Genomic DNA, 27,946 nt, shown 5'->3' with positions numbered 1-27,946 from the left:
TTGGGTCTTCGTAGCTGCCCACGGGCTTTCCCTAGTTGCGGTGAGCAGGGGCTACTCTTTGTTGCGGTGTGCGGGCTTCTCATTGCAGTGGCTTCTCTTGTGGAGCACGGGCTCTAGGCGCGCGGGCTTCAGTAGTTGTGGCATGCGGGCTCAGTAGTTGTGGCGCACAGGCTTAGTCGTTCCGTGGCGTGTGGGATCTTCCCGGACCAGGGCTTGAACCCGTGTCCCCTGCACTGGCAGGCAGATTCTCAACCACTGAGCCACCAGGGCAGTCCCCAGAGTCTTTCTTAAAGGGAGAGCTGAGCTACATATCTCTGTGGCTGCCATATCAGGTATTTTGTCTTCGAGTCCAGTGCTGTGTCCATATATCATCTTGCCTCTGTATTTGAGACATGAACTTTGAGAAACAGTCAGATAAAGAACCTAAGTAAATCAGAGTGGGACTCTGCTGAAATTCTTTGCCACAATGGACTGTGACAGAATGTGTGCATAGGTTTAAGCTGCCTAGCTTCTGCCTCCTTCACCAATGAGGAAAGGAAAGTGGGGTGTGAGGTACAATCAGCTCTTGTTTGGCTGTGTGGAGGAAAGCTGGCTGTCTCCTCAGAATGGCAATTTACCAACTCGGAAAAAAAAATTATGCAGAAGGAATCTGTTCCTTTTAATTACCACTGGAATTGGAAGTATGTAGCCTTCTTGCTCTTTTTTCCTTTTAAATAATACTCATATTTTGAATGTATGCTGGAGACTGAACATGATGGAATTTAGTTGCTCAGAGCATTAGAGGTGGGGCAGCTGGGACCTATCGAAGGGTTAAAGGGTATGGGGTCACCTGAGGAGCTGGGAGAGGAGTCTTTCCCTTGTCAGGGAGTGACTCTGATTAGGCTGAAAATGTTGCTTGGAATTCTTTGTCCCAAACAGTTATCTTGTGTCAGATATGGTTACACTTACTCATGTTTCTAACTGATAATAAAAAGAGGAGCTGGAAGACAGAACATGACTTCCGCCCCCAAAGAAGCCAAAGGAAACAATATAATTATGGAATCTGCAATCATCTTTTTTTTTTTTTTTTTTAATTTTTAGTTTTGGCCACATTGCGCGGCTTGTGGGATCTTAGTTCCCTGACCAGGGATCGAACTCAGGCCCTCGGCAGTGAAAGTGCAGAGTCCTAACCACTAGACTGCCAGGGAATTCCCATCATCTGCTTAATTTCTCAGAAGAAACTGAGTTCCAGAGATTTTAGGAAACTTGGCTAGGATTACAGCTTTCTCAGAAGTAAAATTAGAATATAGGTCTCTTGACTCCTGACTCAGTACTCTGCCTCAGTGATGTTCACTCATAAAGTCTCTTGTGGAAAGAGTGGAGGATGTGGGTCAGAAAAAATGAAAGAGCATTTGGGGACTTGGAGATCCTGAATCCAAAGATTGGAAGAGTATATCAAGCGAGTATATAATGTGACCATTTCTTATTATCTTCCCTAACAACACCCATAATAGAAATTTTACTCAACCGGGAAAAGCCCCAAGCATTAGTATAATTACAGGTTGTTACTGCTGTTGAAGAGCAGAGTATTTGTAATGGAACTTGTAAAGAAATGGTGAGTAATGTGCTAAAAGGACATCAGGGTGACAGGTCCCTTTCTTTTCCTTCCCTTGGTCACCACTCTAGTGTAGGGCTTCCACCTCAATCAAGCCTTGCCATTGCATTTATCATCCCAACCTAGATTAACCTTCTGAAGTACTGCTACTTTCTTGTTCAAAAACCTTCAATAGCTCTCTATGACCTACCAATAAAGCCCACATTCCTTATCCTGATATTCAAGGCCTTGTAAAATTTATCCCAGAATCTACCTTTCCAGTCTATTTCTCAATACTCGCCTGTCCCTGTGCTCAGCCTGTGGGATCTCCTTCCAGTTCCAAAATAAACACTGTGCTTTCCTGCCCCAAGGGCCTTCCCCCCACCTCTCCCCTTCACCTACCTGTTTTTTCAAGGTCCACATTAGATACCACCTCATTCTAGTTGGAAGGAAGACTTTTCAGTACTATTTCATTTGTGCCATTCATTTGGCACTTTTCATATCCTTTTTTAGGCTCATAGGTAATTCCAACAGCTTCAAAACTTGTTTACACAGTCTCCGGCCCTCAGAATCACTCTTCTTTTTGGCAGGTCCATCTATCTGGTGAACTAAAGTTACCTGACTCAACTTCCTCAACTCCCCACTCCTTCTTCCAATTTAAGTTCTAGAACACAAAATTTACCTTTTCTTCTATGTCCAGGCTTTGAGTGCTCTCTCTCTCTCTACCTCTTGAATCTTGCTCACTCTTCTTGCTTATTCTCAAAATACAACCAAGTCTCTCTTCCCTGAAAACAAAACAAAACCAACATAAAACTTCCCCTTTCACCCCGTTTTTCTTTAAGTCAAGGTACCTTTTCTCCTCTTTTCTTGATATACTTCTGTTACTGCGGTTTGACCTAAGGGTCTACCACTCTGCTGAAACTGACATCTGGAAGATCAACCATAACTTCTAAATGCCAAATTCCAGTCTCTTCTCCTACTTGAACACGTCCCTTCTATGGACTTTTTCATCTACCTCTCTGACTACTCCATCACTGGTTTTTGTTTTTCTCCCTCTGTCCCATACTTCTCAAGGTTTGTTCTTTGGTCCTCTTTAGAAACTTTCACTTCTGTGGGGATGATTCTTAGATCTGTCTCTAGCCCTAGCTTCTCTTCTATGCTTCATTTCCAGTTGTTTGCTAGACTTGTGTGTGTATGTGTGTGTCCCACCTACTTCTCCAAGATGGCAAGTTCCAAAGTTAATTTATTTTATTCTTCCTCTTCCAGGTTATCCCCAAATCTCTTCTGTCTCCTGTCCTTTCAATCTCAGCCAGTGGCATCACCCCCTTTCAGTTATTTGTTTATCTTTAATTACTCTTCCTGTGTAGCTTCCTGCTGCTCCATTTAGGAATTGGCCACAGAATAATAGGTGATCTCTGAGATGATTTCAGTAGAGTTTTTAGTGGTAGCGGTGATAGTCTTGGAGAACTCAGGAAAGAACTGAGGAAAGAATTGCAGGATAAGAATTTGGCTCCAAATTCACTTCTTTCATGAAGCCGTCTCCAATTTACTTAGAACATTCTCTCCTATACCATTTCACAAAAGTAAAATTACTCTCTTGAGTACTTATCAATGTAATTCATTTCTTCTTTCTGGATACTATATTTCACTCTAATTTTCTACCTTTGCTATATTTATAAACTGGTCAATTTTGCCAAATTGTAACATTTCTTAAGGAGACGGACCACAAACTCTGGAAAAGGCATTAGTGTCATCTTTGCCATCTGTGCCTGATGATAGTGTCTCTCTCAGATTGCGTACTTCCCTGAGGAACAGATGATGATGACTGTGACTCAGAAGCCTCCTGGTTTTTTCTTGTAATCTGTGTTCATAGTGCTGGGGTGGGGTGTCTCCTTTGCCACTCTAACTTTGTATTTACTACAAATACACGAAATGTCCTAATTATTGAGGTGTTAACTTAGGAGAGTTAGGAGTTTCCACTTTTCCAATATTTGGGTCAATTAAACAATCTCACATTTCAAAAAAAAAAAAAATCTCTTAAAAAACCACCCCAGTGGTCTGGAGATAACTAGTCCTGGAGAGACATTTCCGATCCTCCACCCCCCGCCCCCCCCCCGCCCCCCCCGAGGAACTGCACTCTACCGCCCGCTGTTCCTCCCTGGGGCATGGGCCGGTTTGATGGCTCAGATCCCTACATAAAGCTTCCCTTGGAATGCAGAGACTTTGCGTCCCAGCCTATGAACTGGGAGGTGGACTTTAATCTCCAGGACCTACATCTAGCCTTCGAAGTTTGGGGGGAGGGGAAGGAAATGAGCTCCCGAGAAAGCACTAGACTGTCAGCAGCATGTAAGAGTCCTCTTCAACCCCAAATAGGTACACAATAAATATATGTTGAATAAATGAGAATATCAGAACCCAACAACGTAAACTAAGTCAATCTCTTTTTTACATACCTCAACGATTAAAATCTAGGAAGTCAGCTTTACCGCTGTTTACACCTAGTAGATTAGCGGAGTGCCTGCAGTTTGCTGAGCACCCCTGACTTTACTCTTCAGGGCACTGGGATCAATTTCCCCACTTCTTGAAAGGCTAAACCCTAAAATAGATTTACAATCTGGGGTTGAGACCTCCTTCTGTTTAGAATGAGAGTCATTCCCGTTCCCTGTAAACTCACCCCGCCCCTTCCCATTCATTCACTCAACAAATATTTATTAAGCGCCTAACATATGCCGATCCCTTTGCAGGCGTTTGGGATAAACCAGAGAAAAAAACAAGAGATCTTTGCCCTGGTAGAACTTAGCGTAGGGCGAGAGACAAACGACGACTATGAATTTTAGATTAAATTATATGATTTGGAAAGTGATACATACTACCGAGAAAAAGGTGCCAGGCTGAATGATTTGTGGAGGCCAGGAGACAGGGGAGGAGAATCCAAGATTGGGATCCAGCTCAGGTTGGGGAAAAGGGAGACGGAGCTGAAGTGGAGGAGGTGCTGACGTCGGGGGACCGGGAAGATATTTTCCGCAGAATGCGACGGAAGAGTATTCTGGCTTATGCGGAGGTAGGTGAAGGGCAGAAAGGAGTCTGGACAGAGATTCCCGTCGAGAACCCGGCAGGCGGGGGACTCTTCAGCAGCTGAGGAGAGAAGATGCTCTGGCTGGAGGCTCCTGGTCCACGGGCCGGGCGGGGGCCGGTCAAGGGCGGCCAACCACTACGTCCCCAAAATGGCCTCCCGATGCCCCTCGCAGCCCCACCCCCGCCCCCGCACTCCACCGCCCGCCAGCCCACGTGACCCGGCCGGCCCCTCCCGCCCACCCGGGCAGGCGACCCCGGGTCCGGGTCCCTGCGGCGGTGGCCCCGCCCCTCGCGGGAAACGGACCAACCGAGGAAGGGTAAGGCGGGGCGGGTGGTGACGGCCAATGGAGGTGGAGCTCAGGAGGGGAGTAACAGGTTGGTGGGAGGGGGAGAAAGAAGGAGGGAGCGCCGAGGGACATAGGGGGAGGGCCCGGGAGCCGCGCGTGGAGCTCTACCCGAGCCCGAGCCCGAGCCCGGGAGCGCCGAGCCCGGCTGGGGTGAGTGAACCGGGCGGGCGCAAGGGCACCTGAGAGGCAGGCGAGTCCTCAGGTGTACCCCTGAGGGGCGGGAGTCCAGGCGATCAGAGATACCCAGGGCACAGGTGCTGAGTTGGCGAGAGGAGGAGGGGAGGTCAAGTTAGGGTGGGAGTACTGATTAAGAGCTGGCTCCTACTCTAAGATGCCACACGCAGGTGCCTGGGAAGGTGCCAGGTGAGGGGCACCTGAGGCTAAGGCTATTCCCAGGGCATGGAAGCGTTTCAGGGCCAATATATCTGTGGAGGTCAGACGCCAGTCCCCGGGGCAGAGTTTCTCTTGGAGACCGGAATGGTGGGGGGAAGGAGTCAGTCTCAGTTGGGCAAAGGGAACTGCTGCCTGAGGTTCAGACACGTAAGGGAGAGGGCGTGGAAAGGTGCTGTTTCCCTGAGGTTCTTTACCCGACTGCCAGTCTGAGCCGGTGCTGATACCTCCCTTCTGGCTTTGAGGTGGCTCTGAGGTGTGGAATCTTTCTCTAACCATTCATCTATAGGGCAAGACAGGTGCAATTAATAGACACTGAGAGGTAGAACGAGAGGGCACCCCCATCTCTTTGCTAGGTGTGAAACTAAGTCTTTCAGTTTTTGTCCTCCTTTGCTTTCTTGCCAGGGAGAAAGTTTCCTTCTTCCTCTTGAGAGAGTGCTCTACAAGAGGGGGATTTGAGTAAGCCTAGATCCCTAGGCCTACAAAATATGTAGAAATATTTCTTTCTAATGAGGCCTCTTTCTGGGGGCTAATGTCAAGCCCTCCCCCCAAGCATACATACTTCTGTGGTTCTAGATGGGGCCATTGGGTGAGGTTTGGGAGCCTAACCAATTTCCTTGATGCCTCTCAGAAATTCCCCATTATTCCCTGAAACCCTACCAGGCATCCCTGACAGCTGGACCATGATGGCTGTCAGACTGGCCATAGGCACTGGTGCAGGAAATAAGCAGGACTCCTCAGGAGACCACCGGACTAGGAGATTCAGCACCTCTAAGTCTCCAAGCTGGATGAGAGGTGCACATCAGAGCCGAGACAAAATTTCTGAGGCAGATTTCCTTGCCTTAGGCAGGTGAGGGAACCAGAGCCAGCCTTAGCTTGGCCCTTTTGATGCCCTGCCTGAGGAGAGTTGTTGTAATTGGGAAATAATTAGCAACCGCTATGTTGTCGACAGGCTGCCTGCACATGCCTCTCTACCTCTTTTTTCATCCTGGATATTCGGGAATGGGGGGCTGGCTCTAGGGGACTGCTAATCCAGAGATTTGCCTGACCCTAAGAGGATTCTGGCTTCCTAGAACCCTTCCTGCTTTCCCCAGGCTGACCTGCATGCCATCACCCCTGTGGGAGGTGAGGAGTGGGTAGGGCTGCTGCTTCTCTTCACGCCAGGGAAGGGGAGAACTGAGGACCAGGGAGGTGGCCCAGGTTAAGTGTGGGATCTGGAATGCAACCTTGGGAACTTTAGAGGGAGGGGTAGAGGGAGACAAAGTCTTCTGTTACACACTGGCCTGTCTGTCAGTCACCAGGCACACTGTGTATCTGTTCCTGCGTGTTCCCTCCCCACCTTTTGCCTCTTCCTTCAGAGCCTTGGCCTTGGCATCTAAGCTGGACAGAGTCCCTGCCCATGGTTTTGCCCCTCTGCCTCCTCTGTGGTGTGGAATTTCTCTGGTCTGCTTCACAAGCTGCCAGTGGAGTCTCCCCGGCCCTCCCCTTTCCCTTGCCTCTCAAACCAGTCCAGCCAGTTTGCAGGGGCCCAGTTCCTCATTGTGTTTTTTTCCCCACTGGCCAAGCAGCTCTAGTCTGGTGCTCAGGTTTGACTTTTCCAGTGGACTGAGCCAGGAGTACACATGGGGGGTTCTTTTTGGATCCTCGGGCAACCTTATCTTGCTAACTCTTTATGAGAAAATAGGAGCCGAAAGAGCAAGGTCACTGAACTGTCCTTTTATGTTTTCACCATTTGCTTTCCTTGTTACCTCCGAGGGGAGTCTAATCTCTGTACCTCTAGTTCACCCATTTCCTGCATCTGCCAATTATATAGCATCTAGCATATTGCCAGGCCCTATGTATACCAGTTCTTCCTGGGCACACCTGAAGCCACCCCACCCCCACTTCCTGCCAGGAGTCCAGAGACCCTGTCACTCCTAGTTGGAAGCCAGAAGCTTATGGCTGGGCCAGAGGTGATGGAATTGGGGCAGGGCAGGCTAATGAGTAACTCAGGGAGAAGTGGCTGCCTGATACAGGTGCCGTGTTCTCCCTCTCCTTACAGGCAGGAATGACAGAGGCAGAAAGATGAAGCTGAATTAACTTGTCGCCTAGTCTCTTCCCAGAGTACAGTTGGTGGGAAAAGCAGGGTCAGGCATCTGATGAGAGGAAAGGCTCTGGGCTCCCTGTTGCCTGGCACTAGATCACTATTTACCTGCCTCTGGGGCTTACGAAAGGCCTTGGAGCTGCCCTGCTCCCCTGGCCCCGCCCCGCTGTCCTCTGTAACTGAAGGCGGATAGGTTTCGGGTTTTCCATGTTGAATCATTTAGAGCCCTGCTTTCTGACCCACCCCAAAGATCCCTTTAGCCCTCCTGGCCCTTGACCCACATGTCCTGGGACTGAAGGGGGTTGAGGTTAGGGAGTCACTGGGACCTAGGGGTACACTTGGTGCCGCCTCCGAGCAGCTTGGTGCTCTTGGGCGGGCAAGGGCTATGCACTCTCTGGGACTAGGCTGGGAACTCCTTGACCTGGATCTGGAAGATCAGAAGATGTACTGTCAGGGTAGAGCTGCATCATGAATAAATCATGTGACTTCTAGGCACATCTGGTTCCAAAATTATGACTGAATAGGACAGGGAGTCCAGGCCAGGAAGCGGTCCTGTTACTAGGACAAACAAGAAATGGCTGTGCGGGATCCTTGGGAAATCTCCCCACTGCTGTGTTGAGTCTGCCTTGGTTCGGGATACAACTTTTAATAGATATATATTGACATCTACCATCTGCCAGGCCCTGGGGACACAGGAGTCAGCTGAGAGCAATGTTTTTTTTCCCTCCAGGAGCTTATAATCTAGTGGAGGAGACAGATAGGAAACAAATCATCACTCTGATAAATATATAAATAAACTGAGGCACACTCACTGAAGGCCAACTGTGGAGTGTATAATGTGAATCTGATCTAGTTTGTGGGAAGGAATGGTCAAGGAAGGCTTCTCTAGGAAGTGACATCCTTCTGTAAACCAGGTGAAGTCAGGAAGGTCCTGTTGGAAGGAGCAGCATATGTGCAGGATAACATTTGTTGTCAGCTTTGTGACAGGCTTATGCTGCTAGGTGCGTTCATGTTCAATATCTTGACATTTTCCCTCTTTTTATTGAAGTAGAACCTAAGTAAATAAAGTGCAAAAATCTTAAGTGTATAACATGATACATTTTTACAGTTGTGTATACCCACATAATTATTATTATCTAATTCTCACAGGTAATTACCTCATGAGGTATTATTATACCCATTTTACAGATGAGGAAACAGGCTGGGAAAAGTTGTGATTTGCCCAAGGTTATATACATCAAGTGAAGGTCAGAAGCTGGGATTCCAAGCCAGATCCTGTAGTCCAGTGCCTTTTCTATTGGATGAGTGGCTTGGAGAACTTACCCCTTTGCCTTGTAGCTTCTTTTCTGGTCCCATTTCTTACTTGAATTCCAACATAGGGCCCTGCCAACTAAAAATATTGCTTTCTGGGGTATCTGAGTCAGTGGTTGGTTAAAGTCCTCCCCAGTGTCTGCATAGTGGAAGGATCGGGTCCTCGGGTTCATGGGTGGGCCTTAAGGACCTCTTGAGATTCTGTGGTAAAAGTTTGGGTGGGCTGTCTCCTGGGGGAAGGGTGCATTGCTTTCATCATTTTCTCAGACACCAAAAAAGGTGAAGAACCATTGCTGATAAGGGGTTCCTCCCCCCTGTATCTTCCTCTGTAGGGGAGGGGCTGGGAATGCTACTAGGAATGCTCTTACTCCAATTCCTTTCTCACCTGGAGCTCCGCCCCTCCCTTCCCCACCCCTCCTGGGTTCCTGAGCTTCCTGGCACTTCTACAATCCCTGAAAGGGGCCTTGCCAAGTTTCCTTGGCCCAGAGCTCCACTGGGAGGTTGAGCTGGGTATGTTTGTGTCTCTGGCACATCAGAGGCTCCTCCTCCAGTTTGGTGCTAGGCCCTGGTGGAGGTTAGCAGAAGGGGTGGGGAAGCTGTATTTTTATTTGCTTAGAGGACAACCTCCCCCCAAGTTCCTGGAGCCAGAGCAATAAGCAATACCTGGAACACATTCCATTTGCTGACTCTGAGCTTAGGCAATGTGGACCCAGGGAGCTGGCCTGTAGGTGGTCTTGGCTCTGGCCCTCAGCTGGGACAAGTCTGCCTGTCCTGGGGCCTGATACTTTTTTTTTTTTTTGGCTGCACCATGCGGCTTGTGGGATCTCAGTTCCCTGACCAGGGATGGAACCCAGGCCTCGGCAGTGAGAGCACCAAGTTCCAACCACTGGACCGCCAGGGAACTAACTCCTGGACTGGTACTCTTAAATGTTACTTAAATCTTTTCTTGAATAGGTAGTACATGGTTCCAGATTCAAAAGGGACAAAAAGATATATAATAGAAAGCCAGTCATTCTCTCGTCCCTGTCCCCAGCCCTCCGTTCCCCCAACCCTGATGCATCACTGCTATTGGTTTCTTTGAGGATCCTCCCAGAAATGGGATGACCTATCTTGAGGTCTTCTGTGTTTGAAATGAGCTCTGGGATTGGAGGCCCCTATTCTCCATTGGGTTGGAGGTGTCTGCAGGTGGGGCTTGGGTTCTGCCTTCCCTGGGGGTGGGAGAAGCACATGGTAGTGCTCTATGTGTACGTGTGAAGGTCAAGAAAAATCTTTAAACTCTTGACAAAACCAAGCTCCCCAGGACTGTATTAGAGGAAATGGATTCTTCTGGGTCAGTGGGTCTCAGAATGTGGAATCTGGACCAGCAGCATCGGCATCACCTGGGAACTTGTTAGAACTGTAAATCCTCAGTGTGGGACTCCCTACTGAATCTGATGCTCTGGGGTCAGGGTCCAGCAGTCTGTTGTAACTGGTCCTTCAGGTGATTCTGCTGCTCAGATAAAGTATGAGAACCACTATTGTGTGTAGAAGGGATTGGCAGGGCAATCAGCCTCACAAAAGCTGGGCAGGGCTTCCCTGGTGATGCAGTGGTTGAGAATCTGCCTGCCAATGCAGGGGACACGGGTTCGAGCCCTGGTCTGGGAAGATCCCACATGCCGCGGAGCAACTGGGCCCGTGAGCCACAATTACTGCGCCTGCGCGTCTGGAGCCTGTGCTCCGCAACAAGAGAGGCCGCGATAATGAGAGGCCCGCGCACCGCAATGAAGAGTGGCCGCCGCTTGCCACAACTAGAGAAAGCCCTCGCACAGAAACGAAGACCCAACACAGCCAAAAATAAATACATTAATTAATTAAAAAAAAAAAAAGCTGGGCAAGTGGAGGTTTCTGAGTTTCTATTTCTAGTCTCTCAGCTTAAACTCTTCATTTTCTAGGACCCCTCCTACCCATGGAGCAGGTGTCCACCATGGCCGAGCCCCGGGGCCCTGTAGACCATGGAGTCCAGATTCGCTTCATCACAGAGCCAGTGTGTGATGCAGAGATGGGCACCCTACGTCGTGGTGGACGACGCCCAGCTAAGGATGCAAGAGCCAATACCTATGGGGTTGCCGTGCGTGTGCAGGGCATCGCTGGGCAACCCTTTGTGGTGCTCAACAGTGGAGAGAAAGGTGGCGACTCCATTGGAGTCCAGATCAAGGGGGCCAACAACCGAGGGGCCCCAGGAGCTCTGAGCTCCGACTCAGAACTTCCCGAGAGCCCCTACTCTCAGGCCAAGGAGTTTCCTGCCCCCTGGCAGGGAAGCACATCTGATGAGGAGCCCGGGGCCCACTGGAATGGAAGGCTACCGCGCTCCCAGTCCCAGGCCTCACTGGCAGGCCCTGCCCCTATGGGTCCAAGCAACAGGAGCACCAGCCTGCTGGAGCTAGCCCCCCAAGGAGCTTACCCGGGCAGCACCATTGACACTGCCCCCCTGTCTTCGGTGGACTCCCTCATCAACAAGTTTGACAGTCACCATGGGAGCCAGGCCCGGGGCCGGACTGGCCGCCGCATGCGGATGCTGCCCCCTGAACAGCGCAAGCGGAGCCAGAGCCTGGACAACCGGCTCCCACGGGACACCGTTGAGGAAGGGGAGCGCCGGTCCCCCAACCACTGGACCCCAAGCGCAAAGCATGACCAGCACACGGGCAGCTTGAAACAGTCAGCCCAGAGCTGTCTTGGTGGCTTTAGCCGTTCCCGTCAGACCCAGGACTGGGTCCGTCAGAGTTTTGAGGAGCCACAGGGGAGAGCACAGGACCCTCCCATGCTACAGGTCAGACCTCACCCTTCTGTGGCTTCCAAGCCCTGGCCCCTTCTCATCAGCCCTGACCTACTTGGGTCTCCATGTTGATTCAAATGACCTATGGCAGAAAATCTACTTTTTGTCCTCCACTTTATCCATCTACTTAATAGATGGTATTCACATGTACAAGATACTTCCATGGGCAAAATTCTCAAGGAAGTGGAAGTAACTATGAAATCACCATTCACAAGCATGGAGAGTTACTTGTCATTGCCCAACCATTAACTGTGCCTCAGTCACCAGCATTTGCTAGGTCTGCAGCAAATGTGAGGCAGGCTTGGAGGATATGAGTGGCTCCCTGGTGCTCTTGCCAAAACTCCCCCCTTTGTCTCCCACTCAGGAATGCGAGTGAGTGGGGGAGTGACTTTACTCTGAGACAAAGTTAAGCCCATTCTAAAAGTAAATCATTCACAAATTCTAGTACATTAACTGCCATTAGTGACAAATAACCTGTGACACAGCTCACAACTGGTCGAGATCTGTTTGTCGAGCAAAATCTGGTTTGCAGCAATAGTGAGAGGTGTACCCTGCTTGGACCCCTTCCTGGCCTGTTGCTCCGGCCTCAGAGGTATTGCCTCTTTACCCCACTTCAGGCTTGTTCGTCGTGCTCGAAGGGCCTCGTCTCCCAACTGCCACTTCTCTTCCATCTGAACCCCACACACGCTTCTGGCGTAATCTTCGTAGTCTTCCTATTGCTCTGGGTTTACTTTTTTTGTAGTTCAAATCAACTCCAGACCTTCTCCGAGACCAGCAGGAGGCGGTCCCACCAGGCAGTGTGGACCACGTGAAGGCCACCATCTACGGCGTCCTGAGAGAGGGGTGAGTGGGGACCCTCCCAACAGCAGAGTCACACACCTCCCTTCTTTTCCTTCTAGCTTTGTTCCCCATCTTCCCTGCTCTTAACCCTTCCTTCCCTCATCTCTGCTACCCGTTTCCTCCCCTAACCTTTGCATCTGTCCTTTTATCCTCCAGAAGCTCAGAAAGTGAAACCTCTGTGAGGAGGAAGGTCAGTTTGGTGCTGGAGCAGATGCAGCCTCTGGTGGTGAGTGGCCTTCTCACGGTGGGGCAGGGGGCAGGGTTAGGGCCTTGTGGGCCTTGGGATCTGGATGTGGACTCACTTCCTTCCCCCTGTGTCTCTGGCAGATGGCTTCTTCTAGTCCCACTAAGGCAGGGCAGGGTGAACTCAGCCAAAAAGTGGAGGAGCTACAGAAAAAGCTGGATGAAGAAGTGAAGGTGAGGAGAGATTAGAGGTGCAGGAGGGATGAAGGGCCACAGGGGGAAAGAACCTTGGCCTGGGCCGGCCCTTCCAAGCAATGGAATGAGCACTTGCGTGTCCTGTGAGACAAGAGTATGTGCTAGTCCCAGGAAGGACTTCTGGGGTTCTCTGGAGCTTAGAGAGGAGGAGCACATCCATCAGGGGTCTAACTACTTTTCATTCCATTTCCCTTGGAAGTTCCTGTCCTAGCTCTGCCACTCACTGTGGCTGTATAAATCTTGAGCAAATTATTTACCTCAGTTCTTGGCATCATCATAGTAATGATGGCAGTAATAGTAGCTGTCATTTATTGAGTTTAATTTTTGTAGTAGGTACTGTCCCGAGTAATATGTAATAATTACAGTGACCCTGTAAAATAGGCATCCTGGACCCTTGTATGATGAGAAAGTTGAAGATCAGAAAGATTAAGTGATTTGCTCAAGGTGGTACGTTGTAGAGGAGGAATGTTAAAATTCAGGTGGGTCTTATGCTCAAGCCTACGTACTCCTCTTTTTTTATACTGCTTCCACCTGTCACAGTATTGCCTTGTATATAGGTGGTGCTCAGTAAGTGTTAGATTGTAACTCCCCTTGTTTCCTGAAAAGCAGTGTCATGTACTGGTTGAGCAGTGGGCTGTGGAGTCAAACTGACTTCAAATCCTGGTACTCTTACTTGTTGGCTATGTAACTGACCTTGGGCAAATTCTTTAGATGTTCTAAGCCTCTGTTTCCTTAACTGTAATGTGAGGATAATAATTGTGCTGTGTTAGTTATCTCTTGCTGTGTAACAAATTACCTCAAAACAAACATCACCCAGTATCTGAGTGCCCAGGACCTGGGAGTCACTTAACTGGGTAGTTGTGGCTCAGGGTCTGTGATGAGCTTCCAGTCAAGGTATTGGCTGGGGCTGTAGTCATTAGAAGACTTGACAGGTGTTGGAGGATTTACTTCTAAAATGGCTTACTCAATGGTTGTTAGTTGGAGGTCTCAGTTCCTTGCTATGTGGACCTCTTCATAGTGCTGCTTGAGTGTCCTCACAATATGGTAGCTACCTTCCCCCAGAGTGAGTGATCCAAGAGAGAAGGTAAGGAGGAAGCTGCAATGCCTTTTTATGACCTAGTCTCAGAAGCTACACATCACTTCCCCCTTTTTCTATTTGTTAGAAGAGACAGCCTATACTCAAGGGGAAGCCTATATTAAGTCCAGCCTATACTCAAGGAGAGAGGCTTCACCTTTTGAAGGAAATGTCAAAGAATTTGTGGACATATTTTAAACCATTACAAGTACCGAGGCTTGTTATGAGGATTAAATGCAGATAATATATATGAGGTCCCTAGTACAGCGCCTGTCACATAGTGAGTGTCAAGAGATGTTAGGTATTCCCATTATTCCTGGTCCTTCTGAGAGGCTTTCCCTACTCTCCACCTGTTTTACTCTCTTTTCCCTTTCCAGAAACGGCAGAAGCTAGAGCCATCCCGGGTTGGGCTGGAGCGGCAGCTAGAGGAGAAGGCAGAAGAGTGCAGCCGACTGCAGGAGCTGCTGGAGAGGAGGAATGGGGAAGCCCAGCAGAGCACCAAGGAGTGAGTGCAGCTGACGGTGCTCGCAGGGCTGCATGAGGGCCTCAGCCAGCGTTAGAGGCTCCCCCAGGGCTGGGGGAGACAGGGAAATCTCCAGAAGCTGAAAGGGGCCGACAGAGAAGGTTAAAGACAGGACCTTTCTCTTTACCTTCTCTATCAGTAATGCTAATAGCGCATGAGTTAGGCTCCCTGGATTTGCCTCTGTGCATCAGGTTCTTAATCTGTAAAATGGGATTAATAATGGTACCTACCTCACAGGATTGTTGTGAGGATTTAATCATTCATGTAGCAGAAGTTTTTGCAATGAGTACTGTGTAGTAGGCACTGATCTAGATTCCTGGGGTTCATCAGTGAACCATAAAGATGAAGCATAGCTTCTAGTGAGGGGGCACAGACAGTAAACAATTAACATATTGTATAAGTAAACGTATTACATATGAGAAGGTGGTAAGTAGAATAGGTTAAAGCAGATCAGGAGGGCTGGGTTGTAGAGGGGCAGGTTGCAATATTAAACAAAGTAGTCAGGGGAGGCCTTGTTAAGATTTGAACAAAGACTTGAAGGAGGTTTATAGGAACTAATGTAAGTAAAGTGTTTAGAAAACGGCCTTACACATAGTGCTCAATAATGTTGTCTATAATTAATTATTAGGCTCCAGAACATGAAGCTCCTCCTGGACCAGGGTGAAAGGGTACGGCATGGGCTGGAGACGCAGGTGATGGAGCTGCAGGACAAGCTGAAACAGGCCCAGGGTCCTGAGCCTGCTAAAGAGGTGCTAATGAAGGTAGGGAGTAGGATTGGGGTATCTTAGCCTCTGCTTCCTTTCAGCTAGATCATCCTCAAGTCTGCTCATCTGCAGTTTCCCTAAAGTATGGGGAGTAGGTAGCTGATTACAGGTATCCCTTAGGGTGCTTTCAGGCCGACTCAATGGCGGGGTGGCACTAGAGCCCAGAATGGTAGATTTCCTTTATCCTAACAGGGCATCTTAGAGGGCAGAGAGCACCTGGTACCATGCCTAACAGATAGGAGGTGCTCAATAAATATTTTTGATTGACTGGATGAATGAATGGACAGGTGGATCCTAACATGGTCACCTCTGTACTTCCACCTTCACTTTCCCCAGGACCTGGTAGAGACCCGGGAGCTTCTGGAAGAGGTCTTAGAGGGGAAGCAGCGGGTAGAGGAGCAGCTGAGGCTGCGGGAGCGGGAGCTGACAGCACTGAAGGGCGCCCTGAAGGAGGAGGTGGCCTCCCGTGACCAGGAGGTAGAGCATGTGCGGCAGCAGTACCAGCGGGACGCAGAGCAGCTTCGCCGGAGCATGCAGGATGCAACCCAGGCACGTGACAAGAGCAGGGCTGGGAAAAGAGAGCGCCCCCAGGGAAGGGGGCTGCCTTGAGGTCTTGGTATTTGGGGATTTTTTCATGGTCCTAACCGGAACTCCCCCTAAAAGACACATGTGAGATATAATGAAAACCTTGCTCAGGAAACCTACAAGGGCAGAGGGAAGGAGTGCAGGCCAGAAGTCCCATGAAGATGTGTGACAGAAGTCCTATGGGGAAATAACTGGGGGAGGCTTCCTGTAGATGACAGAGGGGCAGACTGTGTCTTGGGAAGAGAGCCTTCTGCTAGCATTGCACCAGGTACCCCGGGTGTCAGGGTGTGCAGTGGGCATGGTGCCTCTGGACCTGAGCCTCCCCTTCTACACACTCTCACTTTGGTTTAGAGTGAGCTCTTCCCTCCGAGCCTCCTGGCCCCTGACTCTCCCCTTCCCTAGGATCACGCAGCATTGGAGGCTGAGAGGCAGAAGATGTCAGCCCTGGTGCGGGAGCTGCAGAGGGAGCTGGAGGAGACCTCAGAGGAGACAGGGCATTGGCAGAACATGTTTCAGAAGAACAAGGAGGAGCTTAGAGCCACCAAGCAAGAGTAAGGACACTGCCCCCCAGGATGCTTATCCATGATTCTCATATCCCCCCTCTTTTCTGCCAGTGCTGTGCTCCTTCCTTTCCCATTTCTCAAACTGCCCTTCTGCATCCCCACCTTCCGCCCTCCTGAGGGTGGATGCCCAGTGTACTGCCTCCAGGGAGGTGGTTTTCATTGTCCTGCTAACCTCTCCCAGGCAGGCGGCCTCACCCTGTTCCCTTTCCCTTTTATTTCACCTTTCTGGGCTCAGACTCCTGCAGCTGCGGATGGAGAAGGAGGAGATGGAAGAAGAACTTGCGGAGAAGATAGAGGTCTTGCAGAGGGAATTAGGGCAGGCCCGAGCTGGTGCTGGAGATACTCGCCAGGTGGAGGAGCTCAAGAAGGTACTTGGGAGTTGGGGGGCAATAGGGCAGGTCGGGGTGATGGGCATCTGCCTCACCTATCCACGAGGGCCTCCACACGTGTGTGGCTGTCTCCCGTGTGCCTGGTTTTCAGGCTTCATCCTGCCTGCTCAGCCTTATCTCTTCCCAGCACACACTCTAGCAGGACTGGTCTCCTCATTCAGTATAGAAGTTTCTAATGGAAAGGGCTCTCGGTGACCAGGTTGGGTTATAGCCAGAGGCTGCTGGCTGCCTCCCAAGAGACCTCATGGGTAGCAGCATTGAGATGGATTTGTGAAACTCCAGGGTCATTTTTGCAAGCTTGGAAACCTAATTTGGTCAGCATAGCAAGAGTGGCTCTGTCTCTCAGAGGGGACTCATTAACTACACTTATGAAACAAACATTTATAGTTAGAATGCCAGTTTATTAACTTACAATGAATAGTGTTGTCATATGGACTGGAAAACTTGCAGTGGCATGGCCAGCTGACTTACATGGGAAGCCAAATTGTAATTTGAAGGCTGCTTAGAGAGTATAGAATCTAGACACAGGTAGCTAAATGTTTTATCATGCATGGATATTTTATGAATAATAAGGTCATAAAATTGAAGTGAACACATAAATACTTTCTTCATATTCCTGGTATCAGTTTATGAAGGACAAGAAAGCAATGAATTATTTCAGATGATTTGAAAATTAGAAAATATTTTCATTAATTATAGGGAACTGACATTTGTGGCCTCCTGAGAATCCTTCTGGGTTTATATTCTTTCATTTGCTATGCTGGATATGTAGTAGGTGCTCAGTTAACAAGTATTAATTAATCAATTCTTGTTTATCATGCTTTTACTATAAGACTACCTAATTGTAATCAAGGTAATCATATTTTTAAATGAGTAAAGAAATATAGCTCTGAATGATGATTTTCCAGGTAAATAAAAGCCTGAGCTTATGCAAAATATTTGGTGGAGAAAAAGATAAGAAATGTTAACCAAACATACTTTGGTGGTTGTGAAATCAAAAGTACTCCTAATTTTTACAATACTGTTTTTAAGTTAACAAATATCAAGGATAGTCTGAAGTCTGTTAACTATATTAGCTGACATAGTGAACTTGGACATTCCTCTGGACAATCTCAGTTGACTTATTATGCTGGGTAAAGCTAAAAAGCAAAAAAGTAATAACTAGTGTTTCATTTATCTCATATATTAAGCTAATTTTATTAAGTATTTAATCAATCAATAAGATATACATTAGGAAAATAGACTAACCCAGTCCACTGTAGACCATACACTGTGCTATTTTTCTTTTTCTTTTTTTTCTTTATTTAAAAATTTTTTAAAAAATTTATTTATTTTTGGCCGCATCGCACCTCACGTGGGATCCTAGTTCCCCGACCAGGGATCGAACCCTCACCCCCTGTGGTGGAAGCGTGGAGTCCCAACTGCTGGACCGCCAGGGAAGTCCCCTCTTTTTCTTTGTAATTAGTATGTTAGTGTCTTACACTGAAGACTCACTATATACATATAACCTTTCAGCCTAATTATACTTTCTGAATTTCAGAAGTAGCTAATAGATAAAGAATTAGAATGAGAAATCATATTTTAATTTTTTGAAAAAGAAATCAGCAGCACCAACATTTATTGTGTCACGTATTTTGGTTTTCAACATTTAAAAAAAATAGCCAATCCTGTTTTATGCATACCCTCATCTGTTCTCACTCCATGTAATTTTTTTTAATGGAGATTTAGTTCACATACCATAAAATTCACCCTTTTAAAGTATACAATTTAGTGGGGTTTTGTATACTCACAGAGTTGTACAGCCAACAACATCACCACTATCTAATTATAGAACATTTTCATCACCCCAAAAAAGAACCCCGTATCCATTAGCAGTCACCCTCCCCACTCCTGGCAGCCACTAATCTACTTTCTCTCTCTATGGATTTGCCTATTCTGGACATTTCATATAATTGGACTCCTATAATATGTGGCCTTTCGTGTCTGGCTTCTTTCACCTAGCATAATGTTTTTCAAGGTTTATCCATGTTGTAGCAAGTATCAGGACTTCATTACTTTTTATGGCTGAATAATATTCCACTACATGGATATACCACATTTTTTATCTATTCATCAATTGATGGACATTTGGGTCATTTCTGTATTTAGCTGTAATGAATAATGCTGCTATGAACATTCACTTACAAGTTTTTTGTGAACATATGTTTATACAGTTCTCTTGGGTATATACCTAGGAGTGGAATTGCTGAGTCATATGGTAACTTTATGGTTAACTTTTTGAGACATTGCCAAATTGTTTTCCAAAGTGGCCATACCATTTCACATTCTCACCAGCAGTGTATGAGAGTTTCAGTTTCTCCACTTTCTGTTATCCCAGGCTGGCTCTCTCTGCCCTGTCACCATTTCCCTTCCCTTCTAGGAGCTGCGCCGGACACAGGAGGAACTTAAGGAGCTGCAGGCAGAGCAGCAGAGCCAGGAGGTGACTGGTCGACACCGGGAGCGGGAGTTGGAGAAGCAGCTGAGGGTAGAGGCTGAACGAGGCCGGGGGCTGGAACAGCAGAACCTCCAGCTACAAAAGACCCTCCAGCAACTGAGACAAGACTGTGAAGAGGCTTCCAAGGCAAGGGGAGTGGGCACAGGGCTTAGGAGGTGGAGGCTGAGGGGTCTGGAGGGCTGAGGAGCCAGAGGGCATGGAAAATTACCTATCATGGGTATGTATAGACCAAATACCTTGGTCCTAGGTATGTGGTTTAAAGTAGCCAGGATGTGGCAGGGGGAGGTTGGGCTGTACCTGGTGACACCCATTGCATCTCTATAGGGGTGGGATTCTCAGGGAAGCCTCTGGCTGGTGGCACTACCCCTCTTCACACCTGGGTTCATGTGAGCTCTCTTTGGGGTGGCTTTCCTGGGAGTCGTCAATGACCTTGAGCCCGGGGGTCTGAGCCACCTCTCCGTGAACCGGCCTCAGGCTCAGATGGCAGCAGAGGCAGAAGTGGCAGTGCTGGGGCAGCGTCGGACAGCAGTGGAGACGACGCTTCGGGAGACCCAGGAGGAAAATGATGAATTCCGACGGCGCATCCTGGGTCTGGAGCAGCAGCTGAAGGAGGCACGAGGCTTGGCGGAGGGTGGGGAAGTGGCGGAGGCTCGGCTGCGGGACAAGGTGCAGCGGTTAGAGGTCAGTGCTTTTGCTGACATTGTTGGCTTCCTCCTGGCCCTCTCTCCTCTCATCCCTGGCTAAATACTCAGCCATCACTTTGATTTTGCCTGTAGTGTGCTTCTGTTTGCCTCCCTAGTCCTCTGTTAACCTTGGGTTTATTTCCTGGAGTGTGCTTTAGTGTGAATGTCTCAGCCCTTGCACTGGTATTTTTGTCCATTTCCCACTCTTTGCATGTTCTCTGATCTTTGCTGGTTCCTCTGAGCCTGTTTTCATTACCCACCTTTTTCATAAATATCTCTTCCTCCTCCCTCCCACCTACTCACCTCCAAATGGCTTGAGCCCAAGCTTTGCATCCTCTCAGTCCAATGTCCCTCACCTTCCCCACTCCCAGGCAGAGAAACAGCAGCTAGAGGAGGCCCTGAACACAGCTCAGGAAGAGGAGGGGAGCCTGGCAGCAGCCAAGCGGGCACTGGAGGCACGGCTGGAAGAGGCCCAGCGGGGGCTGGCCCGCCTGGGACAGGAGCAGCAGGCTCTGAACCGGGCCCTGGAGGAGGAGGGGAAGCAGCGGGAGGCGCTCCGGCGCAGCAAGGCTGAGCTGGAGGAGCAGAAGCGCTTGCTGGACAGGACTGTGGACCGGCTGAACAAGGAGGTGGGGCGCGGGGTGGCCTGGGCTCAGGAAGAGGCTCAGCTCATACAGAAGCTTGCCTGGGGGGGACAGGGGAGGGAGCGGGGTCACAACGTGTGGTATTTGCTTTCCTCAAGTTCATTGTTGGGGAGGCCAAGTCTACATCTGCAGAGTGGCATCCTTCCTACTTCCCCTCAGTGTTCTTGACCTCCCCCTACACCCCATTCATTTATGATCTTGATCCTTGGAGAATGTCTCCTGGAGTTCCTCTTAGAAGTCTGTAAGACCTAAACATAAGAATCTTCGCTGGTAGAGTTTTATATTTAGGGGAAGGAAAAAGGCCTATAATCCCTCCTTAGACGTCTATAAGACCTAAAAACAGGAATTTTCATTGGTAGAATTTTATATTTGGGGGAGGGAAGGAGAAAGGAAGAAAAGGAGATAAATTGCTTTTTTTCAGGTAAGGTTCTCCTCCTAATTGCTTATTTATAAAACAGGAGCAAACACCTAATATATTTCATCAATTCTAAAATGTACATTTTATCGTCTCTGAAATTGACTTGTGTCTTATAATTGACGGTATGTTATAGTTCAATTGGCAAATTTTTCTTTTTCTTTGTAATAATCATTGGTATCTTGAGTTTGCTGAAATATGGTCATTTAAGGTTTACTTTGTATCAGGCACTGTTGTAAGTACTTTATGTAATTAATTAACATAATTCTCACAACAACCTTGTGATGTAGGTGCACTGTTATTATCCCATTTTACAGATGGGGAACTGAGACACAGAGAGGGTAAATAACTTGCCTGTGGTCACACAGCTAATAAGTGGTAGAGCCAGGATTTCAACCCAGGAAATCTATATATTACTCCCAGCCATACTAGGGACCTAGGTCCAGGAAAGAGCAAGAGAGGGCTACTTTGGCAGGAAGGAGGCTCTGGGCGAGTCTTGGGAGTCTGGGCCCAGAGAAGGGAGAGAGGCATCCGTTAAAGAGATGCAGTGCTGAAAAATCTGTTTTCTCTGTGTCTCAGCTGGAGCAGATTGGGGATGACTCTAAGCAAGCCCTGCAGCAGCTCCAGGCCCAGATGGAGGATTACAAGGAAAAGGCCCGGCGGGAGGTGGCAGATGCCCAGCGCCAGGCCAAGGAGTGGGCCAGTGAGGCTGAGAAGACCGCTGGAGGGCTAAGCCGGCTTCAGGATGAGGTAGGAGCCTAAATGGCAGGAGTCCCAACGTCCTTGGTTTGAAGGTCATTACCTCTTAACCTGTGACCAAGGGATCCTGGGACCTGGGTTTAGGTCTCATCACTTCGGTGGGGGAGGGTGGGGGGAGTTGTCCACTGTAGGCAGAGACAGTAGAGGATGCACTGTCTGCACAGCAGTGATTTTCAAACTCTGCTGCACATTAGGGTCACCTGGGGAGATGTTTAAGATCTCAACACCCAAGATGCCTCCTGTACACTTAAATCATAAACCCTGGGGCTTGGATCCAGGATCAGTAGTCTAAAAACTCCTCAGGTGATTTAAACTTGTGTAGAGAATTTTAAGACGATAAAGAATATGGGCTAAAAGTCAAGTCTTTTTATCATCACCGTGCTCTGGCAATTCTAAAGAATGTCAGAGTTGAAGAATTTTCCCCCACAGGGTGGACTGCTCCCACCCTTCAACCCCCATCTTACCTTATCTGAGCTGCTGCATTTTTCTCTTCTGACCAGACTCAGAGGCTGCGGCAGGGCCTGCAGGCATCCCAGGCTGAGCGGGACTCTGCCCGGCTGGACAAAGAGCTGCTGGTCCAGCGACTGCAGGGGCTGGAGCAAGAGGCAGAGAACAAAAAACGCTCCCAGGATGACAGGAGCCGTCAGCTCAAGGGCCTTGAGGTGAGGACAGTGAGGGGGTGATGGGTGGTGGGTGGGATGGGGAAGGTGAGTGGGGGTCTGGATCCTGGCACAGGTGGGACTTCTGTGGGGAAAAGGGCCAGGACACTCCAGCCTCTGGGATAGGAAACTGGCAGCCAACAGCTGATGGGGTTTGTTTGACTGCAGTGTTGTAAACAACTTTGAATTAATTGCCACTGTTTAGAAATTTATAGATGTCACATAAAATTTTGGATTTCTGGCTTTTTTTATACATTTGGAAAATATAATAACACTGGGCTTTGAGTCCTGAGTTGTCCGCATGGCAACAGTTGGCTGGAGCTGAGCAGTGGCTTCTCCCCTTTAGAGTCAACAGTGGTCTTTAGTTTGCTATATTTGGCAATAACAACAACAACAGTAATAAGAGCAGCAGCGGCAGCAGCAAACACTTACATATTGTGCTGTGTGCCAGGTACTTAAGAATTATTTAATCCTGAGAATAACCATATGGCATGAGTAGGCTTGTTTTCCCCATTTTATAGATGAGGAAAACTGAGACACAGAGAGGCTAAGCAACTTGTCCATGGCCCCTTTGCTTGGAAGCGGTCGATCTGATTTTTAAATCCAGGCAGTCTTGTCTTAGCCTCTACATGGTACTGCCTGACTCGAATTTGCTTCCCCCATCTGTACCCTGATGCTTCAGTTTCTGACTCTCTTTATCTCAGCCTTGGCCTGGGCACTTGGGTTTCTCTCTATTTTCCCATTTGGGAAATAGGGCTGCGCCAGTGAGAAATAGACTGTGGGGTTTGTCATCCTGCCAAGGGGCCAAGGTCAGAGCAGGCCCACCCCTTCCCCTTGATGCCTCACTTGGGCAGCAGAGGGCGCTAGCTCCATGGTGGCTCTGGGCAGGGGCAGGGACCAATGGGTTCTGGGATGTGGGAGAGAGAAGAACCTGTGGAGGCTGGTGTCTGAGAGGCTTCTGATCAGAGTTTGGCGTTCTGGTGTCCAGCATTTGGGGCAGAATTTACCTGTTGGCCCTCTGCCACAGGAAAAAGTCTCACGGCTGGAGGTGGAGTTAGATGAGGAGAGGAGCACTGTGGAGCTGCTGACAGAACGGATGAATCGTGGTCGGGACCAGGTAACCCCTTCCTTATGCCTTATCTGTGTCTACCCCGACGACAGAACCTCTTGGCCCTTTCAAAAACAACCCTACCTTCCCATCTTTCATATATGGAGTTCTGGCTGCAGAATCAGTGCGTGGCCGGCTCTACTGCAGGGTCTCATCTGCTTTCGGGAGGGGTTGGCGGGTTTCCTCAGGTGGAAAAAAGCCGGGAGTTTGAATGGAGGAAGGAATCCTGGTGGCCTGGGCTGCGGATCTGAGTCTGGGCTGCTTCCATTCAGAAGGGACGTTAGTTCCTGGTGAGACTGAGGAGGCCCTGTTTAAATTCTGTGGCCCCTCCCATCTGAGTAGGCTGTGATTTCTCAGTTGCCTGGGAATTTGGGGGATTCAGAGAGCACCCTCCAGCTACTCTGCCCCACTTGGTTCAACTTGCTGGTTCATCATCAGTCCTCCCTGAGTCTGGTTCCTCTGGCCCATCCCCACTAGGTGGACCAGCTGAGGACAGAACTCATGCAGGAGAGGTCTGCTCGGCAGGACCTGGAGTGTGACAAAATCTCCTTGGAGAGACAGGTGAGGGGGAAGGGGGGGAGTCTTGGGGATAGGCCTCAGGAGGCGGGTAAAAAGACCATGGAAGCAATCGCAGGTTGAGTGCTAACCAAGGAGGCTTCCTGTCCCTCTCAGAACAAGGACTTGAAGAGCCGGCTGGCCAGCTCAGAAGGCTTCCAGAAGCCCAGCGCCAGCCTCTCTCAGCTTGAGTCCCAGAATCGGGAGTTGCAGGAGCGGCTGCAGGCTGAAGAGAGGTGACATGAGCCCATCCTCTCTCCCTCCCTCTGGGCTTTTCTCCTCTGGTGTCCCTCCATCTTCTGTTTCAGACATGGCCAACCTGGCTTGATCTTTTGGGAGACCTCTTCTCTTGATAGGGAGAAGAGAGAGTTGCAGAAATTCTGAAATGTGAATGACCTCTATCAACCTGGTTCTTTGGATCTGCCCTGGATCCTCCCCAGTCTAATGGTTGGGCTCGTGGCTGAGCCCTTGGAGTTCTTGGAGGCAGTATGGGGCCAAGTAGGAGTTTCTTTAGAAATGACAACAGCCATAGACATCCCCCTACCCGACCCTTTTAGGGAGAAGACAGTTCTGCAGTCCACCAACCGAAAACTGGAGCGGAGAGTTAAAGAGCTGTCCATCCAGATTGATGATGAACGACAGCATGTGAATGACCAGAAAGACCAGGTAAGGATGGCAGCTAGGGCCAGGCAACCATATGGCATGTATATACTATGCATTTGCTTGAAGGCCAAGAGAGGTCCCATCTCATAGGTCTTCTAAACTTAGACTTTCCTTCTATAAGGTCAGAGAGACTAGAGTGAAAGGACTAGATGAGAGCAGTCATAGTAAGCATGGGTATCGAGCATTTATGATGTGCTAGGCTCTCTTTCTAAGTGATGTATTAACTTATTTAATCCCCAAGACAAACTTAAGAGGTTAGGATACTTGCCCATGGTCTCAACATTTTGCTAGGGGCAACTGTATATACCTTGTAAGATTGCTGCAGGGGAGGATCCCAGGCCACCGTAGCAGCAGCTCCTTTTCTAATGTGGGGACTTGGTATCCTGCCTAGCTAAGCCTGAGGGTGAAGGCTTTGAAGCGGCAGGTGGATGAAGCCGAAGAGGAAATTGAGCGACTGGATGGCCTGAGGAAGAAGGCCCAGCGTGAGCTGGAGGAACAGCATGAGGTCAATGAACAGCTCCAGGCCCGGATCAAAGTCCTGGAGAAGGACTCCTGGTACGGGCTGCTCTTCTGCCCCCTGTTCCATCCGGATAGCAGAGCAATAAGGGAATGGGCTCTCCTGAACTGGATGGGGAGGAGGATCTCTAAGAAGGGACTTCGCAGGCACTCATTCCTGGATGAAAGCCAGTATGATTGTCTTTTAGTATCTCAGCCCCCATCCTGTACCCCATCTCCCCATATCTCTAATTAGTGGGGGAATCTTGTGAGTAGCTTTAGGCCTTAGGAGAACTGGGAGTTTCCTTAGCATGAAAAGGGAGGCTGTTTAAATCTTTCTGTCTCCTTCCCTGACCAGTATTCCTCCTTAACTTAGGCGCAAAGCTTCCCGCTCAGCTGCTGAGTCAACTCTCCAACATGAAGGGCTGAGCTCAGATGAGGAATTTGACAGTGTCTACGATCCTTCCTCCATCGCCTCACTGCTTACGGAGAGCAACCTGCAGACTAGCTCCTGTTAGCTCGTGGTCCACAAGGGCCCATGAACCACACTTGAGGCCTATCCTGGCCAGTCCTGCTCTGCTCTGCCCAGCCTCAGATTCCTCATCCCTGTGGGGGACCCAGTTATTCAGACCTAAGATAGGGAGGGGTGTGAGTGATGGTGATAAAAAAGGCATCAGCGCTAAGCCGGTAGACGGACTTTCCCTTTCCTCTGGAGGAGTGGGCATTTTAGGCCAACTGAGCCCCCTCCTTAAGTGCCGACCCCCTCCTCTGCTCCCTCACAGCAGTAGGTTGGTCAGCATATAGGCTGAGGGGGATTGAGCAGGATAGGAAGGGATAGAAATTGCCATGTATATAAAGCTTTATTTCTTTAGCCCTTAACCCCAGGCTCAGGGAAATACCCTATGTGATTCTGCCCCCTTGACTCTTGCAACTCATTTCCTTCCCATTCTGGAGCAGGGTAAGGGGAACATTATGGTAATGGACATGCTGGCGTGGCTCTACCCACTTCTCAGAGGCTCTTCTTTGCACAGTCATGGGGCCCATGTGGTAGTCCCCACCTGTCTCCATTCCTGTATTTTTTGTCTTCCCCAGGCCAGGATCCAAGGGACCCTTTCTCCTCCTCTTCCCATCTTTACCGTTTCTATGTTCCTTCTTTCTTCTCAGTGCCTTAGCCGGGGTGAGGAGATAAGGATGCTCTTCTTGCCTTTTATTACCTGCACATTCATACCTCTCCAAGGACCACCCTTCCCCAACCGGGGCCCTCTGCCTTCCCTGCTGCCCCAATGACTGGTCGAGAGACCTACCGGCTTCCCTGCCTATGAGGCCCTGTGAGAGGGACTTTGGGAGGGCCGTGATAAGGTGGTGGGGCTGCTTCTGGTCAGGGTTTCCATCCTTCCTCCTCTCCCTCTGTGACTATGGATGTGCTTATAAGATGGTTGCACCTGGGAACCCTGACAACTGTCTACGCAAGTTTGAAAAGCAAAGGTTTTGGTCTCCGGGGCCTTAACTTGTGGTTTCTCTGATCAGATGTGCCCAAACTCAGTAGGGAACCGAGGGACCCTCATTATCTCAGGAGCTTGGATCTGATACAGAGGGGCTAGAGGCTGACTCTTGGTAGAAATGGGAAGAGGCAATGGTGGACTTATTCCTCCTTTGGGATTTGGGGAGAGCCACGTTCTGGTAGGAGGAGGTAAGGGAGATGATTCACCTCTCTTATTTTCTAAGCAGACTCTGTAAGAAGCCTAGAGGAGGGAGAAGCCTGTTCTCACCAATGACTTGTAATTTCATGATTTAAAAAAATTTCCTTTATTCTGCAAATCATACATTATCTCCCAATCCAATCCAGCATTGAATTTATTTTAAATTAAATATTAAAATTATATGTCTATACTGAAATCCTTGACTTGTCTTCTCATTCTTTTTCCTGACTTATTTGGAGGTCTAAATTTTATGAAGAAACCATTTTACTGTACCGCTTAGAGGCTGAAGCTGGGGTTTTCTTCACCTCACTTTTAGAGGCCTTTTACAACAGATCAGATGGAACTTAGGGAGCCGAGAAGTGTTTATAGCAGCTCCATTCTTTCCTGAGGAAACTTCTGGGAATAGCAAGGCAAGTAAATGCCTTCTTTGAGGGTTAAAGGAGACAGACCAGAAACGGGTTTTATTCCTTTGGGGCATAGGGATAGCCCAAGCATGCACCTCCCAGGTGCAAAGATACCCATCCATTCTTACCAGGCATGGGACCCAGTCCCTACATGGGAGGTGGGGAAATTTCTGTCATCCCTGCCCTTGTGTTGCCTTGAAGAGGGAGCTAGCTGTTCACCAGAGCCTATTGCCAGATTTAGGGGTTTTGCCCACTCAAGAGTGGGTCAGACCTCTTCTTGTCTGGTGTCCATGTGGACCATAGCCCAGTGGAGAAGCCACCTGCTGAGAGCAGTTGGGCTGGAAGAGGCTCCAAGGTCCTGCTTGGCCATCCTCTATTCTAGGCCCTTAAGATGCTAACCTGGGCTTAGAGAGCAAATACCACTGGAGAAGTTGAGGTTCATTCCTTCTCAAGAATGCAAATTCCTTTTAAGGCAATGTGTCCCGCCTCTCCCATCCATATAAGGGCAGCTTTGGTATAATAGCTTCTGCAAAACAAGCCCCACCCAGAGCCGAGCTGGCTTTGCCTTTGTCCTGGGCTTCCTGCCAGGGAAGGGCACC

General features: G+C 49.0%; 1 protein-coding gene and 1 long non-coding RNA gene across 4 annotated transcripts; one reads left to right on the top strand and one right to left on the bottom strand.

Moving 5' to 3' along the window:
* LOC133086830 (uncharacterized) lies at positions 1-4,803 on the bottom strand. Its single transcript, XR_009700353.1, has 3 exons — positions 4,444-4,803; positions 2,256-2,358; positions 1-379 (listed from the first exon to the last, which is right to left on the bottom strand). It is a non-coding gene; the product is annotated as an uncharacterized LOC133086830 (long non-coding RNA).
* Positions 4,592-27,139, top strand: CGN (cingulin). 3 transcript variants are annotated; one of them, XM_061183483.1, is made up of 21 exons: positions 4,592-4,634; positions 10,711-11,585; positions 12,334-12,434; positions 12,588-12,657; positions 12,759-12,848; positions 14,322-14,449; positions 15,096-15,228; positions 15,568-15,780; positions 16,219-16,367; positions 16,615-16,747; positions 19,188-19,388; positions 19,737-19,943; positions 20,317-20,574; positions 21,584-21,754; positions 22,264-22,425; positions 23,450-23,539; positions 24,008-24,091; positions 24,203-24,321; positions 24,643-24,751; positions 25,140-25,303; positions 25,620-27,139. In XM_061183483.1, the coding sequence occupies exons 2-21, from the start codon at positions 10,725-10,727 to the stop codon at positions 25,759-25,761; spliced, it is 3,585 nt and encodes a 1,194-aa protein (XP_061039466.1). In that variant the 5' UTR covers positions 4,592-4,634; positions 10,711-10,724; the 3' UTR covers positions 25,762-27,139. The 3 variants fall into 3 exon arrangements, with proteins under 3 accessions (XP_061039466.1, XP_061039465.1, XP_061039467.1); XM_061183482.1 differs by lacking the exon at positions 4,592-4,634 and adding an exon at positions 5,048-5,145; XM_061183484.1 differs by lacking the exons at positions 4,592-4,634; positions 25,620-27,139 and adding an exon at positions 5,048-5,145 and having other exon boundaries at positions 25,145-25,264.
* Positions 27,140-27,946: the final 807 nt, after the last annotated feature.

Source organism: Eubalaena glacialis, chromosome 3, assembly GCF_028564815.1.
Source record: "Eubalaena glacialis isolate mEubGla1 chromosome 3, mEubGla1.1.hap2.+ XY, whole genome shotgun sequence".
NCBI lineage: Eukaryota > Metazoa > Chordata > Mammalia > Artiodactyla > Balaenidae > Eubalaena > Eubalaena glacialis.
The sequence above is the reverse complement of the archived record's forward strand: the minus strand, read 5'-3'. Positions and strand labels throughout refer to the sequence as shown.

Bases quoted from the DNA above. Each gene is read 5' to 3' on its own strand.
- CGN (XM_061183483.1), top strand. From the start codon at position 10,725: ATGGAGCAGGTGTCCACCATGGCCGAGCCCCGGGGCCCTGTAGACCAT. The intron at 11,586-12,333 runs GTCAGACCTCAC...CTTTTTTTGTAG, and splicing joins AGGACCCTCCCATGCTACAG to TTCAAATCAACTCCAGACCT. The intron at 19,944-20,316 runs GTCAGTGCTTTT...CCCCACTCCCAG, and splicing joins ACAAGGTGCAGCGGTTAGAG to GCAGAGAAACAGCAGCTAGA.